At 41.6% G+C, this 20,394-nt stretch overlaps 1 protein-coding gene across 1 annotated transcript in view; it reads right to left on the bottom strand.

Annotated features, from left to right (window-relative positions):
• Positions 1 to 775: 775 nt before the first annotated feature.
• Positions 776 to 20,394, bottom strand: part of ldlrad3 (low density lipoprotein receptor class A domain containing 3) — a 76,185-nt gene continuing 56,566 nt past the window's right edge. The window contains exons 5-6 of the mRNA XM_035156906.2: positions 3,919 to 4,321; positions 776 to 3,201 (exon numbers count right to left, since the gene is read on the bottom strand). Coding sequence (XP_035012797.1) covers positions 3,003 to 3,201; positions 3,919 to 4,321 — 602 coding nt within the window. The 3' untranslated portion in view covers positions 776 to 3,002. The remainder of the gene's footprint in view (positions 3,202 to 3,918; positions 4,322 to 20,394) is intronic.

Here is a 20,394-nt window from a genome sequence, read left to right as displayed (position 1 = left end):
TTTAGTTACTTTTATACTCTTAGTTACTTTTGTACTTTTAGTTACTTTTTAGTTACTTTTGTACTTTTTAGTTACTCTTGTACTTTTAGTTACTTTTTAGTTACTCTTAGTTACTTTTTAGTTACTTTCGTACTTTTAGTTACCTTTTAGTTACTTTTGTACTTTTAGTTACTTTTGTACTTTTAGTTACTTTTAGTTACTTTTGTACTTTTAGTTACTTTTAGTTACTCTTGTACTTTTAGTTACTTTTAGTTACTTTTAGCCTTTTTAGTTACTTTGTACTTTTAGTTACTCTTGTACTTTTAGTTACTTTTTAGTTACTCTTAGTTACTTTTTAGTTACTTTCGTACTTTTAGTTACCTTTTAGTTACTTTTGTACTTTTAGTTACTTTTGTACTTTTAGTTACTTTTTAGTTACTTTTGTACTTTTAGTTACTTTTAGTTACTTTCGTACTTTTAATTACTTTTGTACTTTTAGTTACTTTTTAGTTACTTTTGTACTTTTAGTTACTTTTGTACTTTTAGTTACTTTTTAGTTACTCTTAGTTACTTTTAGTTACTTGTACTTTTAGTTACTTTTAGTTACTTTTTAGTTACTTTTGTACTTTTAGTTACTTTTTAGTTACTTTTGTACTTTTAGTTACTTTTTAGTTACTTTCGTACTTTTAGTTACTTTTTAGTTACTTTTGTACTTTTAGTTACTTTTGGGTCATTTTATTTTGCCATATCGGACTGAAACAGACATTCACAGGAAAGACCCACTCATACACATGAATTCTGAGTCAGAATTTTATATTACTTTCAATATAAAGAATACAGGGGATAAAGAGATCATGACGGGCAACACTACAGACATGTGAATATCTAACCTACAGAAAACAAATCAGAACAGAAAATATAATTTGATCTTAAACATTCCTTTAAAACAGAACTTATATATAAACAACAGAGCAGACTGATATCAATCTTCTCCTGAGAAATGTTTTCCAGTTTTTACAGCAAATAACACGACTTCTGTTTGACTCAACAAGCCTTTGCACATTTTAATATGATAAAGGTTTTTATATAATGGAGGTACAAACATTTGTGACACAATTATTCCTTTGGAGGGTAACATCGTAGGAGAAAGGATCAATAATGATTATCTTTGGTTTGATTGTTTTTTCACCGCTGGCTCTAGAAGAAAAGTAAGGAGGCAAAACATTTCTATGTTTCACGTGTCACACATTCATCTCTCACTTTAAGATCTAAAGATGTTTTCTACTTTTTAATAGATTTCTTTACTTTCAAATCTCCTACGTACAATGTCAGGAGCAAAGATCAATGGTACATGTGTAACACAGATCCTTCAGATGTGGAATGGATCAGTCTTTGTTTTTATACTTCGGAGGATGATTTCCCCGAACGCCACACAGTCAACGTCATATACATGAACTAATCTCAATCTCAATATGAACAATCTGATCTAAAATGAGATAATCTCAAATGTTTCCTGGTAAATCTCAGACCTGGCTTTAATACGATTTTAATTTCTGTCCAAAAACATTTCAGAATAAAGGCACTAAGAGCCATTGTGGCACAGAATAAAGGCCTCAACAAAATACTTTGAATGTATTTCTTGTCTTTGCATAAACAAAAATGATTGGTCTTCTATTCAGACGGAAATGTAATAAAACAATATTATCTTTGCCAGCAGAGGAATGATATAATGTGATAAATTTATATATATATCTGCCTAATATTATTTAAGCAAAACTCAATGGTCCTTTTTACTTTTTTGCTGGAATTTAACCAAATGACAAGTAATATTTTGGAAAAAAATAAACACAAAAACCACTGATCTAAAAGAAATATCTCTAATTTTAAGTACCACTAAAATAATATAAAACAGTTTTTACAGGCATCATTTATCGGTTCATCATCGAAGCAACAGGTTCATTCCTATTCGTAATGTCATCATTGTTTCGTCTTCTATTTGGATAAATCTGAAAACTGAATCCACTTCAGTTACATTGAGGCAACCACAGCAATTCATCAAAGTAAAGTGACTCCCAATAGCACAGATTTATCACCAAATGTGGGTAAACTTTGAACTTTTCTACCCGGAGAAGCCGTACGGATGAGCACGAATGTCCGATCAGTTGAACTGGGCATTAAAAAGACCTAACGCTGCCAGCTCCACGGTACAAAGTCCTTGTAATGTCCGACTGAGCTGATGTTCAAACAGATAAAGGACTGAAAACGGCTGACAATACACACAAAATGCAAATACAGCATTATGCAAACTGGTGTTTTACGGTTCCACAACAGTTTTCCGCTACGTCTATAATTTTTCACATTGACCACACACAGTCCAGCCATTTATTTGGTTTTGACCTCGTCTTGATATCTAGTATTCAGCTATTTTACAATTTGAACACAATAAAGATCTCTCATAAACCTAACTATGGAAAATACCGTAGATGTGAAATGTAAAGTAGCGTGAAGAGTATTTCAAAACGTGATTTTCATTCAGCTCTCAAGTGCTAAAAATTAGAAGAATAACACCACTCTAATCTGATTAGACTGTTACACAATGATCATTTCAGGTGCTGCCACTCGCTGCTCGCATTATATATGTTGTGTTAATGACTGGAAATGTGCTCCTCCATTTACTACGTATTATACACAGTTCTTCTTCAAGGCGAGCACAGTTCACCTGCACTGAACTGATGACAATTCACTGAATATGCAACTGATTGAAGTGCAGTTCAGCCACGACCCCAGCAGGGTGAGCCAGCACACAGGATCAGTCTGCAGAGGCTGATCTCAGTCCAGTGCTTCACTCAGCCGGTGTGTGGGAGGCGAGTTAAGGATGCTGTTTAGTCTCTCGGTCCCTGTTGAATAATCCTCAGCAGGTCTTTGTTGTGGACTGTCCTGGCCTCGAATGACCCTGCAGCCTGGTCCTTCAGTCTCGAAGTACCAAATATTATCAGTTCACAAGATTGGGGGGAGGGGGGCTGCTACAGCTGCTCGGACTCTCCTCTGGAGTTCGGCTGTGAGCCCGAGGTCACAGTTCGGGGGGTGGAGGGTGCAGCGGGACGCGCTGGTTGGTGGCTCAAAGGGTCTCGTAGGGCCTCGTACTGAGGCAGCTCGTCTGCTGACGGAAGTTCCCGATCAGGGAGGTACGGAGGAGGAGGGAGATCAAACCATGGAGGCCGACTTAGGACAAGCAGAGGAGAAAATGATTAGAATATGATGTCACATTCATGAAGTGTTACATAAAAACTGTACAATGACGTTTTTCACCACCAGCACGCAAAGATTCAGGATGTACACAGCTTTCTTTGAAAACGATCGAATATTTAAGAGACCATCCTTAATTAAGGTAACCCATTATTATTTGTGGTTCACATTTTTATCATTTAACCCAATTCACCCTTTCCACGATTTTATGATTCACTTGCCATTTATTTTAAGCAACTCTGAAGATGACAAAAGCAACAAATTGTTTTAATGGGAATATTGTTGAGGTATTAAACACATTTATGTAAATTTTTGATTAGTCTTTTAAACAGCAACATTCTGCTTTTATTATGTTAATGAGTAAATTAGTATAACAGAGTATGTAGAGGATTCATTGTTTAATTATTCATTATAATGTTGATATTCCCAATAGCATCATTTACAACAGATTTGGTTAGTGAATGAAAGTTGACAGTTTGGGACAAATTTGATTAAAGTAAATGATGTCACACCTTTATTCTGTCATATAATAATAAATGAGCTTATATTTGCTAGAGTTGCTACATGCAACTTTCAACACCACTGTTTCTGTTTCTTACTTTCGTACTGGTTTACAGTGGAAATTGTTCTTTATGGCTACAGACAAAATATTATACATCTCCATACAAGTGTTAGTATCATTATTCCTCTCACCTGACATCCAGAACAGCTTGTGAGTATGATGGAGGTGAGTCCATGGAGAGTCCAGAGGGATACAGAGTCCCTGAGAGCAGCTGCAGGGCTTGTGTAGTGGAGCTGCACTGGCCTGCTGTGGTTGGCGAGCCGGGGGAGAGACCTGGACCTCCAGGATGGACGTGGCCCCGGTCCAAGATGACCAGACGGGACAGCAACAGGGGCTGGTGGTGGTGGTGGTGATGTGAGCTCCCTCTCACGCCTCTGGGCAGCAGGACGCTACGCTTCCTCTGGTGGTGGAGCACCAAGGCCAGCAAAGCCACCACCAGAACGAAGATGACGGCGCTGCCGATGACGGCGTAAGTGATGCTGGGGTAGTAGCGCAGACGGTAGTCTAGTGTCACAAAGTCCTGGCCAGGGGCTTCTGCAAGAGAGAGTGGAAGGAAATAAAGAGTAAATGAATGATGATGTAGGAGGTTGGGGAAAAGAGAGGGTGACTGATGGTGAGTGAGGGAAAGACGGATGTCGAGGTGGTAAACAATTTAGGGGAATAGGAGGTTGAGTAAACGGCAGGATGAGTTGTGAAGTTGCAGAGCCACGGGAGTAGAGAGAGGAATTGAAGTGGATGGCTGTGAATATCAAGCAGTAAATTGTTTTCTGGTTCATTTTAAAATGCGTTCTATATGATTCAATAGAGGCAGCCTCTCTAGGAGATGAGAGCGCAACATAATAAGCATGACAGCAGTCAGACTCTCCCCGAGAGCTCCCAGAGATAAGGAGAACAAATGGAGCATCGTGTACAGTGCAGAGGCTACTTTTGAAAAGCAGGGGCTCGGTCTAAAATCACGGAGCCCGCTCTTTTATTGTGAAGAAAGAAGAAGAACAGAGAGGAAAAAAAATGCTTTGTGAGGGCAAAACAGCTTACAGCTCCTTTAGATAAAAAAAGCAACTCGATATGCTTGGTGTTGAGCATGGTGATGAGAGAAGGCAGAGGAACACCAGGGGCCTTCACTGATTACCGTGCTTGTCGCAGGGAAAGGGGGAGAGTGCAAACTACTTAGTAGTCCAGGGAATGTTCACGATGGGAGCCATGGCCAGCAGTAAGAAACTCACAGCAGCCAACTGGCTGGGCTGAAATGAGGAGAGGGACGACTGTAATGCCAGACAGCAGTGCAGCTTATTATTCCGGATGGGACGAGGGAATAGCACTTAAACATTTCCGCTGACTGATATTACAGTGTGAGAATTTCAATCAGGCACTCGGGGTGAGGTTCATGTAAATGGTGTTTCAGCTGCTTACCGGCAGACAGTACTGTTGTACTGAGGAGAGCAGGAGGGAGGGAGGATGTAGGGAAAGCTATTTATTATGGATGTGCAGAGAGGCTGTGCTAATGAGGAATGGGTTACATAAAAGTATTTTACAGTTGCTGTTTTAGTTCAAATTACACAAGTGCCTCAGGGGCCCTCTAAACATCAAACCTCTGCGTGCCTCATAAAAAGGTTCAAAACACTCATTGGGACACCTTCTATGTTTTGGGCTGTTTCACACACTGTATTTATTAAAGCCTAATACTCACAACAACTCACATCTCTGTCCACTGGCCGTCACTCTGACAGTTGAGGATATTGTGCAGAGAGCTTGTCTGGAAATGACCAGATAATGTATCTTGGGGATTAATCAAAAGACAGAAAATGGTTCCATCTGTAAGGATTTGATCTCCTGAGACCGAAAAGCAGGTGAACCCTTTTGTTGTTGTTGAGCTTTTTAATGTGTTTCAGGCTTATGTAGACTTACAGGCTCTTGGGGGATATTGTATTTAGCAGAGGGATGAGATTCCCCTTCACATGTACAATCCGGAGCCACAGGCTGCGAAGAGTCAGGCTGAACGTGCACGAAAAGACAAGTGTGAAAAGTCAATATGACCAAAGTTACAGGTGTGATCCACATAGCCAGATAAAATGACTGAGAGAGGAAACCCTTTATTTTTAATTCAGATTAAACAAATGAGATCAAATGTGTTAATTTGTGAACTTAATAAACAGATTCGATCACTCTCTGACAGACTGAAGCTAGCTGTCTCTTGTGTTTCCAGTATTTATGCTAAGCTAAGCTAACCAGCTGCTTTCATAATTAATGACTGACTGGTATCATATTTATCCAACTCGTAAAATGTTGAACTTTTCCTAAAAGGAAAAGATGCTGGGTCTGAATGCACATAAAGATGGACGACATGACGTCTCCCCAAGTAAAGCCAAAGCATTTTGATCGCCCCCTAGTGGCGTTGACTAAAAAGTCAAAGTACAAGTCAGATTAACTTCTCTCAAAGATGGTTTTGGTCATTTTCACCTTGACATATGTTCAAAGTGTTGTTTTTAACAATAAGTTTGGTTTTAATTATGTAGACAGAGAGAGTGTGCATGTGTCGGCGGGATTCTGGCTCCAAATGAAGTAATTAGCAGAAGATGGTAGAGTTCGTATCCGGGATATTTTGGTTTCATTTCTGGATAGTGTGATGATGTGGAGACACATATTCCTTCTTTATATCCAGTCTATGTTCTGTTTTCAGTCTTTATGCTAAGCTAAGCTAACCAGCTGCCTTAGTTTCATAAACACAAGTCTTGTATATCTCCCAAAATGTCAGACTTTTCCTTGAGGACAAAAATGCTTGGTGACTAAAGAGAGACTATAACAGCTCAGATGTGTCTGAATGTTTGTGTGAACACACCAGCGATTTATCATCAGAGGACTTTTTCCCCAGCTTGTTCTCTGCCAGACGCAATGCTACATGTTTTCCCTGTCTCCCTGACCTTGAAGGCCTATGGGAGTATTCAGCCGCAAACGTGTGTGCACATACCGTTGAATTCCCAAAAAACAACCAGCCTGGCATTCGGCCTATTTATGTACCAATGTGTAGTCAGGAGGCCCCATGCCTTAATTAAAACTAATCTAATTCAGATGCTCCCGCCCGCTGCCCCAGACCAGCCAATAAAACAAGCCCCCCTCGACCCCTCCCTTGTGAATCAAAATTGGCCGGTCCTTCACGGTACCAATTAATTATGAACTGGACCGTCAGCGGAGAAAGGCCGAAACAAAGAGGAATTATTTCCATAATTACCTTGTGAAAAAAAAGCGGCAATAAAGAGATCCCACCACTGTCACCCTAGGCTGCCTATCAAGTCTCAGGGCAGTCTTCTGGGAGCAGAAGAGTAGCACACACAAAAGGAACTAATGCTGTAACATTAACAATGGGAGCCTCTTCGGTATATTAGCAATTGAGGCCTGAAAGGCTGTTTCAAATCACACAGGAGATGAAAAGACAGGGGAGAAAAAAAAGAGAAAGAGACTGAAACAAGCTCTGTCAGAGGAGAGAGGTCCTGTGTGTGTGTGGAAGCCATCACCAGTCAGTGTGTGTGATTGAGCACAACATTCTGTGTTACAGCCAATTTTCGTGCTGTTTGTTGTCGATGTGGGACAAAGAAAGGTGTGACCATTACATGCAACAAAAGGTGAAGGGAGGTCAATAACAATAACAATGGGAAATGTGATTCAAAAGGAAAGAGTCCCAATTACACACCAGCACCTTATGGCCACACACACACACTCACACACATGGGGTACATCCATTAGTTTCTATCTGCAAATCGGAGGGTTCTATTTTTTTGTAGTAACTTTCATCTTTGTGAAGAATGGATTCGTGCATCAAAGTCCTGTACGGCTGAGCCAGAATCAGATGTTGTGTTTATGGAACATCAAAGGGGAAAAAGGGAAAATCCACACACTCGTATCTCTGATGCAGTCTTTTCATTTTAAATCCTATATGTTAACATTCCTGCCAATGACTGGTTTTCCAAATTTTACTGATACACAAATCTTTTCGCTCTTCACCACATGAACTCATCCATGCCCGGTACCACTCACATCTCTGACAGGATTACTTTGTACTGAATTTGCTCAATTGAACTATGAGGATCAAAGTTGAACATCAAAGTTCACTGGAGGCTTTTCCTGTCTTGTCAGATCTGACATGAAAAGATCAAATATATCCATCCGCCCTGTCGACCAAGGGCAACGTTGCTTGGACACCGCTGAACTTAGAGGGAGCGTCGGAAGCTTTTCTTCTACAACTCATTCAATTTGATCCAAGTCTCGTGTGGCATGACAGAAACTGAAAGTAAAGACCTGCTGCATGGTTTGTCATCAAGCTGAAGTTGATCAGCGATTTTTATGGCTACTGGCTGCCATTCTAGTTGGAGACTCGTGTCCGTAGGTGTGAATGTAAGGTTGGATGGTTTGCTTGTCTCATCTGTCGACCCACAAAGGATAAGAGATACATAATGAATGGATGGACGGTCTTAAGGAATGAATAAATGGTTAATTAAACAAGATTATGGGAAATGGGTGAAAAACTTTAAGAAATGTAAAATGTCTGCAGTAGCTAATGGATAAACAGTACACAGAGTTAGCCAAACGCAATCGGGACACTGGTTAAGATAGTTAACAAACAGCAACACCAACATTCAGCTTCTTCCACTCCAAGTCACAGTAGTAATAATGCAAACGTGACCTTTACCTAAACAGGGAGTAGCCAATTGTGTGGAAACAAGAACAACAGTATTTCAGTCCTTGAATTTGAACAAAATATATTTTTTGGGGACATTTTAGTCCATTGATGGAGTTACATGTTGATAATTATGTAACTTTTTAAAAATAATTGCAGCGATGAATGTCACAAGATCTTGAAGAGAGAAACACTGCCCCCCTGAGGAGCATTTCTGGGTGTTCACATAAAGGTCAGAACATAGATGCACTTGGGTTCTACGCAAATAACCTCACAGTGCCGTTCTCCCGGTGGCTCTATACTGTATTCATAAACTCATAAACCTGTTACTGTTTGTGGAGGCTTAGAGGGGAGGACGTGGGGGGGCAAGGTGCAGCCTTTCAACTAGGCCACTTTAATTACATGAGAGTGCCTCCTCCTCCTCCTCCCTCGCCACATCTCTCTCCATCTCGTCCTCCCCTATCCTTTTCTCCCCTCTCTCCTCCACTTTGCTCCACCCCTGCTGGGGCCTTTTGTTTCCCCGTCTTGTTTCTCCTCTAATATCTCCCTCCCTCTCTGTCAGCTTCCCAGAGCTCTTTCCTCCCCTCTTCACCCTCTATCCCAATCTGCTCTCGTCTCCTTGACAATTTACTGACACGAGGATGACATGTACCTTGTCTTTAATACACAACAACTGCACTCAGCCTGGATTACACACTATCAAAAGCAAAAAAACTACTAATATAGTTTCTATTTCTTCAATTTCTCTTACTTTCCCTATTTGCACTATTCCACTCTGTTCCCCTTTTCACCGTCTTTCTCTCTCCAATAGTCTACCACTCTTTTTTTGTATTTCATTATCTCGGCCACATTTTATTACCCCTGCATGAGAGGAGAGAATTACAGGGAGGCAGAGAGGTCACAGGCGGCACAATAGTGGACAGAGGAGAGGAGCTGAAAGAGAAGAGAGCTGCAGACAGATGTGGATGTGTTAAATGGGAGAGGTAAGAATCCTTTGTGTCATTTCAAGTTACATGTGCACGAATCTCCTTTATCACAGTCCAAGAAAATCTCCATCTCCACACACACTGCACAAAATTACAGTTACAAGGAGCTGACTCACACGGACCCCTGCTGTAAAGGCCTTCAGCACCAGGAATGCACTCTTTCTGCCTGCACCCCCTGCTCTCCTCTCTTTATGCACCATCCTTTATCAACCTGACTACCAGCTCTCCTCTTCTTTGACATTTTTTTTTCCATTTTGTGCGAAATGAAAGGAAATCAAAACCTGTGGGGGTTCAGACTTTACTCAATGAGATCATACCTATCTATGGAGGCCCAGATAGCTCAAAAACACATGCAAAGTATGAATTTTTTTTTATTTGTTTGTGTTGTGTGTATTTGCAGAAGGTTACTGTATTTACTGAGGTTTTGTTGTCTTTATTTGTCTGTGTTTTCCTAAGTGCCTCGAGCTCTAAGGGCCACTGAACATACACAGTCAATGATGCTTGAGTGGATTTTGTTATTGGCTCGTCATAGATATACAAATGACAAATTACATGATGCAAGTTTGTCCAACTTATGCACATGTCTCCATTTTAAAGTAAAACAAAAATGTTACCAAACCAATACCTCAATATCATGTCTCGAATGATACTGGTATAGGCCTCAAAGATCTATATATTTTTAATGCTAAATTCAAAAGCATCAATAGCAAAGAATTATTATTTCAAAAATTGTTTGACTCCTCAAGATACTGTTCACATTACAATATCTAAATGTCTCTGACAGCCCTGTGTGTGTGTGTGTGTGTGTGTGTGTGTGTGTGTGTGTGTGTGTGTGTGTGTGTGTGTGGGTTTTACACATTTGGAAAACCCCAAGATTTACATTACAGTGTAGCTGAGCCCATTAAGTATTAAGAGAGGAAACTTTCACATGAAACCATTTCTTAGTTGAAGTAAAACGAGAGCAGAAATCCATCGAGAGATGCAGAACAAGATGACACAGAATACTTGCACACATACACAAACACAGCTACTGTACGCAGCAACTGAAGCAGAGAGAGGGCCGATGTTAGTGCACAACGGGCTATTGAACATTCAGCGATTAAAACGAGCTCTGAAGCACTCTGTTGTTTGTCTTTAATCAAACTACGCTGCAGATCAACAGTCGACACGCTGTCAGGTTGCTGAGATACAAGCTTTTCCTTTTTTTTTTTAAATGGAGGAGCACATTCTTTTGTCCTGATTGGCTACCTGGCACTGAATATGCAAACTCACAACTGTCAGGATACGCTTATCTGGGTTCAATGAGCAAAATCAAATTAAAATAAATCGGGCTAATAAAAGACTCCACATATCTTAATTGCCACACTTAAAACGCCTCAGAATAAAAGGAATGGAGATACCCCCCCCCGGCTCAGTCCTGAGGGAGAAGATACAGGCTGCGCAGATGTGCTGTACTTTCCCTATGCACTGGAGACTCATCTCACATTCACAAAGTGCCATCTTTGAAAAGAATCCAGATTGGTTAGGGGGAGAAAAAGTCATCATTCCTTTGCTTCAGAATTCCAGGGTTTGCTGCTGCATGTGGAGAATCTGGCCGGGTTCAACAGGTCAGTCACAGCAGATCTTTGTCTTATTGTCACTTTTTCTCTGATGTTAATTACAGGAACGGGCTCACTTGGACGCCCTGTGTACCACAATCACGCCCCTTGAAGACACAGTGATAAAATGAAGTGCAGAACCTCAGGAAAGTGACAAGCGTGGAGGAGAGAAGAGGACCACTAGGGGGCAGACAATTCACACTTTTACTTACATGTACATGAACTGTTCACACACACACACACACACACACTCCATCTGTTAGTATGGGGCGGGCATCCAGAGCAGGGGGAGGGCATGAGTTGGGTTGAGGGTTGTGTCGGGGGGGGCATGCCATCTGACTTCTAACATTCCGACAAAGAGATGCAAACATGTGCGATTAACATCCAGTTCCCAAATACAGAGAGCACGCCAGCCAGGCACGTACCTTGCATTAAGTTCAAAGGTACAGTTCAAACACACACACACACACACACACACACACACACACACACACACACACACACACACACCCACACACACACACACACACACACACACACACACACACACACACACACACACACACACACACACACACACACTGCTTGCTGATGATCACACAAATAAAAACACGCCAATACAAGCAGAATCCCAGAAAGCCTTTCATCCAGGTCCAGCGAGCGCGAGCTAAACCCGTGTCACATGGTGCAGAAATCTGAAAGAAATTTTTTTGGGGGGGAAACAACAAACAGCCACTTGCGGGTTGTTTGGTTCTCCCTTCAGACGAGGAGTCTCTACCAGCACACATGGAATCAAGAGGGTGAAAAACAAACTCTTAAAAGTGAGTGTGGTGGATATAGTCAGGGATTTTTTTTGCTAATAAAGGATTTTAAGACCGAAACATCCAGCTTTTACTGTCTTACTGACTTCATTTACATCTGCTATTAAACAATAAACTCTTGAATCTTAAGTCTGCATGTGTTGTATAATGTAACACAGTCATTTACTTATTTCAAGCATTGGTCTCGTCTGAATTCTGTGTGCTTTGCATTTTGGTCACATTTCTTATGCACAATATGCCAAGCAGGTGAGGGGTGTGGCAACTGGGCCCCGAGCTGAGAGGGGCCCCCCAAGAACGATTGATTACGAAAGTCCAAAGAAGCAACAATTTTGTGAGAACCCCCTTAAATTCTATGACCAGCTGTGTTCAGGAGACGACAATGACGCCATGGTCGAAAACCCCCTAATGAGGCTCCACGCCACTAACTTTCTGCCCAAAGCTTCATAGTTTCTGAGGTTTGTTTGATGACTAGACGTCAGTATGTGCTTTGTTTGTAAGTCAAATAAAGGAATTGTTTGGAATGATGGATCATGTGTTTCTTGGTGGGGGGTTTGGTTTGGTTTGATGTAGGGCCCCCCCAAGTCCCCTTTGCCTGGGGCCCTTGAAATGCTACTGGGTGTGAGGTTTATCTATTTTCAACATAAACACAGGTGAGGTGAGGACACGATACAGAAAGACGTGTCTTTTTCTTTCTCTGCAGGAGGCCTTTGAAAACAAGAATCTGAATTTCACAGCAATTGCTGCAGCTGTGAATGTTTTTATTGTTTTCATGTTGATATTGAAGATGAGATTTGTCCTTTGTTTGATTCGTCATCACAACTAGCAGCTGTGATTTTAATTCTGACCCAGGAGTGGACACTGCCTTATGTTATCTAATCACTCCAGTCTGATCAGCTCCAGAGGTGGTCTGTCTGATCCAGTCACATTGTGATAGTGTCTGTACACACCTTCACCTTCCAACAACATCCAATCGCCTTTTACGTCTTAACACACCTCACGTGTTTTCACTGTTGCACCTGAGATGTATGGTATTTGTGTATGGGCTGTGTGTTACAGATAAGACATGTCCACTCAGCCAACACTGATAAATGGCTTTTGATGCAGGTGTCCCCGCAACCACCAACCTGTGAAACACCACAGTGTATTTCATCTATAGCAGAGACCAGGAGACTCTGGAGGTTTTCTCGCTGCATTTTTAAACAAAGTCTGCACAGATCCAACGTCCTCTCGGCGAGGACAGTGGATTTTTCATTAGGTGGCTACGTGCTTCACACAGTTTATTTGCAGCGAATTAAAGACTTTATCGCTCTGACCTACACCCACTGTTAAAAGCCCTTTCAGCAATTGCCTTCGTGCAATCATTTCAGACCGCCTGCATTTTAAACCGAAAGAGAGAGAGGAGAGAGAGAGAGAGAGAGAGAGAGAGAGAGAGAGAGAGAGAGGACAGTTTCCTATCAACACACTTCTTTTCAGAAGAAAAAATTAAAACGGACTGGACTGTTTGAAGTCTAATTAAACAATTTCATCTACATTTTAAACCTGCGCTCTCTCTCTCGAGACCTGAGGGGGTTTGGACCCTCGGCTCGAGCATGTGATCACCCTCGTTGTCCTCTGTTGTGTGTTATTGTTTTTATGAATCCTTGCTGCCAACAAACTTCCCCCTGGTGGGACATGAAAGATTTGCTTGATTGAAAGCTGCTCTGCCAAGCAATTCTGGGAAGCGGAGCAAGTTAACTGCTCTGCAACGGGACTGTTCCAGGTCCCCTCGGCATCCCAGTGTTAATATTCATGTCCCATGCTGTCACCCCGTTCCTGTTGCTGTGCCCTGCCATGTACTGTATGTCTGTTCTCGTTAGCATGCACAACGAAAGAAGGCATTTATGTGCAAGCTTTGTGTGTTTGTGTGTGTTTGTGTTTGTGTGTGTGTGGCATTGTTAAGCCTGCCTATCTCCAAAAGAACTTCTGCATGTCTTTATGATGTTTTGGAAGAGAGCTGTGAAGACTGCATGAATATTTGTGTTGAATGTGTTTGCATGTGTTTTCTGTCTGTGTACGCGTGTGCGTGTGTATATCTGTCTGTGTCCGTGTGTGTGTGGCGCTTTGGGGAAAGGAGGTTGTCATGCTTCATCGGGCCTCTATTTGCCTGTCCTGTAATAACTTGTCCGCTCCATTGCTCGCCACTATCAGACCCCCAACCCCCCCCCATAACACTCAGTCACAGCTTACTGTGGGCGGCCAGAGGAGTGTAAGGGAGGTGGGTTAGAGTTAATGGATGTCTTCAGCATCTGGAGAGCATCCACAGAGCGGAGAGCAGGGATAGATGGGAAAAGAAGACACGGACATGTAAGGTTGAAGGGCGGGTGAAAGAAAGACGAGTTACTTGATGCATTTATGCAGCAACGATTGTATATGAGCGGGGGTTAAACGCTGACTGTGAAATAATAGAGAGGAGAGCAAGGTTGAGGTTAGGAAAGAAGCACAGCTGATAAATTCAGTAGGTACGACTACAAGAGGTATTTCTAATGACAGAACCTTCAGACTAATCTAATAACCAGTGACGATGCTTATTACTGCTACTGCTTTACAATAATATTGATATTTGTATGAGGAAGACAGCACAAAGGGCAGCACAGACAAAAGCGAGATATAAATAGTTATCTCCTAATATTTAACAATCTTGTTTTTTATGTAAGGATTCAGAAGCTGTTACAGTGAGGTATCATGCTATTCATGTATGTTAAATGGTTCATGTATGTATGTATATACGTGCATATGCAGTGCAGTATGTGCGCGTTTATAGATGTATTTCTATTTGACGTGTTCTAATGCTGTCTTGAACTTGTTTCTGGAGTAAAATAAAACGAATTAAAGAAAAAGGAGCAAACAAAGAATGAAAATAATACCAAAAATAGATTCTAAGTGGATGTATATATTACAAAGAGCTGCTGCTGATGAGGGATGACGGCAGAGAAGTGGGACAGAAGAGTGGTCGCTGTAACACAGTGGGGGAAAAGACTCTAAGGTATGTTCATGATTAAAAAGGCTTTGGAGAAAAGATGGGCTGTGAGTATGACTGTTGTATCTCAGAGAAGCAGACTCAGTAAGTAGCTGCAGCAACAAAGACGCGTCACTCATCGTTTGACTCGTAACATGTTGCAAACTTCAACGGATGCACACAAGAGTTTCAGCTCTTTTTTTGTTTTTGGAAAACCTTCAGTCGAGTATGGCTCTGAAGGCCAGGCCAGTTTCTTTTCCTGGAGGACAAGGAAGAATGGGGAGGGTGAGAGGTTCGCTCAGGATTGCTGAGAGGCTTTGACTACAAGCCCGTCCCACCAAACCTGACGGGTGTCACCATGGCAACTACTCTTTGGGGCCGAAAGGTGAGTTCGGAAGCTGGAGAGCAGACACAAATAAGACTCAGATTTTTGCAGCTATCCTTATTAGAACTTTCAATTGATTTCCATTTATTGTGGAAAGCCAAACCTCAGCCATAACCTAAACCGTGACCAGTTCATGCCCGTAACATATAACCTTAACCTAACCATAATTAACAACCTTATCCAGGACCTCAGGAATTATGTTTTGGACCAGGATTTGGTCCCCATGAGGTCAAGGTCAGTGTTAATGCTGGAAATGTAAAAAATACGAGCGCACACACACGCACACGCACACACACACACACACACACACACACACACACACACACACACACACACACACACACACACACACACACACACACACACACACACACACACACACACACACACACACACACACACACACACACACACACACACACACACACACACACACACACACACACACACAGCCCAAAGCCTGGATGTGATGGTGATGAGTGATAAGACCGTGGAGATTAAGAGTCTTATTCAGGACAGTGTGTGCATGATGTGCAGGGATGACATCTGCAGGCTACAACCAGCCTCCCCAGAAGGGACAGGAGACTATTATAAATTGTAGCCCGCAGCTACACAGCAGGCAGAGCGACACGCAGGAGTCAAAGAGGAGATGTAGACTCATTTGACAGCTTGAGTGACAGGAGGATGATATAGAACGACTGGCTGTTGAGTGAAAATTGGATTTGGTGACTTATGAAACTTTCATACAAAACAGAGGTGGCGCTAGTTGAGGGTGAATGTTGAAGAAGAGCGCTGGAGAATTAGGATGTTCATTAAGCTCAAATGTGAAAAAACAGCATGTGAATAACTTATGAAAATCTGTGAATTTCTTTCTTCTTGTTGAAATATCTTCCTGCCAGCGGAGTGATTTAACACCATAAAGTATGCCATAATCTGTTAAAATCTGTGGGAACAGAGTTATGTGAGCGCAGTGCTGAATTTAAATGCCCTGCTTTCACATTTATCTGCTTTTTGTCCTGGAGGACAGAAACAAGCTGTACAGAAATATTTTTGTAGGCTCTGCAGATGAGCATCTTTCACCACGATGCTCCAGAATCACGAGTTAAGCACCACATTTTATATCCATTACCTTCAGCCTCTAATATAAGGATTTATTAGATATCAGATTACAAGGTGTGAGGACAAGTTAAATGGTGTCAGAGGCAGCACGGCCAGAAAATATGATGAAGGTAGATTGTTTGATGCAGAGGAGGATAAGGCTGAGCTGATCAGTGAATGATATTTCAGAAGCATACAGTAAAGGAGAAAAACTATTTTAAACTAAGTCAAATTACTGACAGTCAGTAAATGAATGTATCCCTTCATTAAAACGCTGACATTCAAAACATGTGAGGCATCTAGAAGCCATGTTGTTGGGAGGCAAACACTGAAAGAAGCCTGAAGTGATGACATTGGGGATATTGTCATTTCTCCCGTTATAACATTTGCATTTCGGTGGCTGCCTCAAATCCCCAATGTCACAGCGTCCTTGAAAACATAATTGAAGTAGACTCTCGTTTTGCCAGGAAATCAATCTAAAATTTGTTATACTGACAAAATGTCACTCACTCACACAGATGTCTTTTGTTCTCCTGGCCACTATTTTAAGTTTTACTGTCTTTGTTTCACAGCTGTTCATCAATGGCCTCAACTGAATGGATTTTTCAACTAAAAAAATGAAGTGCTCCTGTACTAAACCAACATATAAGTGTGCAGCTTTTTCCCGAAACGTGAAAAGCAATTGAAAGTATGATAATAGTGGTTTTGAATGTTTTGATTCAATGCCACGTTAAAGTGCATATAATAATTTCCTTCTCTTTTAGTTTCATTCCCTTGTAGACAGAAAGCTCATTTGGTTTCTTTTGTTATAATAATGTACAAGTGTTTTTCAAATGTGTCTGTTTGTGCAAAAAAGTCAGGTGCACACAGGAGAACTTTGTTAAATAATTCCTCCTCTTCACACTTGTTATTAAAATGTTTCCTTTTAATGGATTTTTAATGCAAGTGATGGGGAACAAAATGCAAAGTTGGTTTTATGCAAATATTTAACATTTATCTGAAGCTTCTATGAGGCTTCAGCAGCCATGTGAGTTGTCTAGTTAATACAATCAAGAGGGTGAATTCCAAAGTTACAGTCTTTTTATTATTTCATTCCAGTGGAGGAACAGAAATAAACTGAGAAAAGTTAGCACTAAAAATTTAACTATGGAAGATATTCACTTGATAAGTCAAACTCAGACTTCTGGAGCCCCACAATAAAATGTAGATTTTCTTCTGAGTCACTTTCTTTTTGTTGACTGGGGACATTAGGACAAGATCTTGAAATGGCAATTTATAATTAGAGGAATGATGAAAGATTACAGAACAATTGTCAATCTATCACTTAATTAAAACACTGATAAAATGCCTGTAATGATGACATTATGAATATTGTCATGTCTCCCATTATAACATTTGCATTTCGGTGGCTGACTCAAATCCCCAATGTCAGAGCGTCCTCCAATACATAATCTACGAAGACTCTTGTTTTGCCAGGAAATCGATCTACAATTAGTTTTGCTTATTTGGAAAATCTGGCTGTAAACGTACAAACGAAGGCATCTTGCGATCAAGCTAGTGCACATGTACTGCTGCTTGTTTTAAGTTGAGTGTGTGAATTTCCAGTGTAGACGTCAGCTTTATTGATCACTTAAGTGGCAGTTAAGCGATAAGGCATTCTCAAGCTGTCACTCACAGTTAAACCTGCTGACTTGGTCACAAAGTGCCCCGGTGGCTGGCAGGTCTGCAGATGAGATTAAAGCTGGTTAAAAGGGCCAAAGTGCTGCAGCTTATTGTATTAGAACTGAAATGATGACACTTGGTTTTTTTTTATCTATATAGTGTTGGATTCTGTGAAAAAATGAATCCCTTCGTGAGCAATACGTGACATCTTTTTTACGCTTGCAGAGGAAGCTGAAATACTTTGAACTGGGAGCGAACATCCAATGATATTCTTATTAATTTAAGTTATTAATGTAACCACATTTCAGAATGTGTGAAAAACAGCACTTGATGTTCCCTTTCCAGGTGTAACTCTGACACACACACGCACGCACGCAGCGCGCACGCACGCACGCACGCACGCACACACGCACACACACACACGCACACACAACACACACGCACACACACACACACACACACACACACACACACACACACACACACCACACACACACACCCACACACCCACACATGCCCGAGCAGTGAATTCCTCCTGGTAACCTTATCTACTGTGAAGCGGTGGTGACAGGAGACTGTTTCAGAGAGTGAGGTTCCAGTTGAAAGCACTTGAGTGAGTTTTCAGAGCAAGAGATCATAGCTACACAGACAGGAGTAATTACGGTGTGGGGAGACCCGTTTTTCGAAATCACAATGTGGCATATCCACTGCGGTAGAACAATTTCAGCTATTTTCTATTATCTTTTCAAATTTTACAACACAAAACCCTGAATAATTAACCACATGTGTCCATCTAACCTGCCAATAACAGAGACTTTCTGTCAGACTTAGTACGGCAGGTAAGAAAATATCACAAAAACTGGAAATAAAAACCAAATGCATGCAAAACCCTGGTTGAGTAATGTGTGTGTTAACAGTATGTAATGTATGTCTGATTCCGTGTGCGTCCACTGGTCTGCACAGGGGATGAGGAATGTCATTCAAGGCCAAAGGAAACCAAGGACAGCCTGCTCAAGACTTATCTGTTGAAGGTACATTGAGCAGCAACTTCCTCCCACACCACAGGACCCACGTTATTCTGCCAAGCCACGCTACGATAGGTCTGAGCTCAGATAGAGGAGAGGGAGGGCGGGGGGATCTGGCTTCAGATCAAGAGGGATAAACCCTGGAAAAATACACACCAAAAAGTCTGCAAAGAGCATGACTGTGTTTCGCAGCCACGCAGATACCTGCATGCACACACAGACACAAAATATCAGTGCCCCGCTCACAATGCCAGGCCTCCCCTTGGCCGCACTCCTGCCCTGTTCTTCTCCTGGTTTAAGAAACAGAGCAAGACCTCTGAAGCCCATTGCACCATCTAATCCCCTCTCCTTCAACAATACAACTGGTCAGGCTGGTGGAAGCACAAGGAGCCCCTGCTTCTTTTATCAGTCAAACAACAGAACAACACAGCCCATTGTTGAAAGCCCATGGCCCCTGCTCATATCTCTGTGTTCAGCTAGAGTGGAATCAATGGGCTCTGTCTGAGTGATAAGAAGTGGAGCATGATGGTCAGCTGGGCCGCTTGTACATATTTACTCCAAGTGTGACAGCATGGGTTAGCGAAGCACGGAAAGATTGGGGATCCGTGCCTAAAGGGAGGCTGGTACCTGGAGGTCAGAGATAAGGCTGGTTGCAGTGCTTCCTCTGAGATAAGTGTTTGAACTCGTGACCTCCTGTGTATAAAAAAAAAAGGCAGGGTGGATTTGATCTGTGAAGTATAGCGGTCATGCATTCTGTGTGGTCTGAACGAATAGCAGGGGGCTGCACTGACGAAAATGATGAAGCAACAGAACGAAATCCCAGCAGGAATCTCAGTTTGCCTCGCCAGAAGGTATACTGAGTAAGTCGTATACTCTTTGTAGTATTTTGCATACTTGCTAGCTGGTCTTGCATCTGAATCTTTCCCTTGTCTGTCAACTTATTTTCCTCCCTCCATTTGCATCTCCTTGCACATCAAGTGAAGCGCACGGCTGGAAATAGCTGACTGGCATCTTCAAGAAGACCAAAATGATTCGACAGCGACAGAGTTCAATAAATTGTGAAGATATGGTGAACGGCGCATTCTTTGGCACCTCTTCTCCTGGCTATTTAAATCACCACCGCCTCATTATCCAGGGGAAAATAGAACAAAACTGCTCTTGTCGCTAAAGGAAAAGACCAATTACAATCAAAGCTTCTAAAATCAATTATGCATATTCTGTACAGCAGGGGTTCTCAAGCTCATCTATCCTAAAGACCGCTTCAGATTGTTAAAAAACATTCCAAGGAGCATCTTCCCAAATAAATATGAATAATGTAACATAAGATGATGCGAAAGGAGAAAAATGAAACCGGGCTGTAAATATTGT

This window comes from Hippoglossus stenolepis, chromosome 5 (genome assembly GCF_022539355.2).
Source record: "Hippoglossus stenolepis isolate QCI-W04-F060 chromosome 5, HSTE1.2, whole genome shotgun sequence".
Classification (NCBI taxonomy): Eukaryota; Metazoa; Chordata; class Actinopteri; order Pleuronectiformes; family Pleuronectidae; genus Hippoglossus; species Hippoglossus stenolepis.
This window is presented reverse-complemented; position numbering and strand designations above follow the sequence as displayed.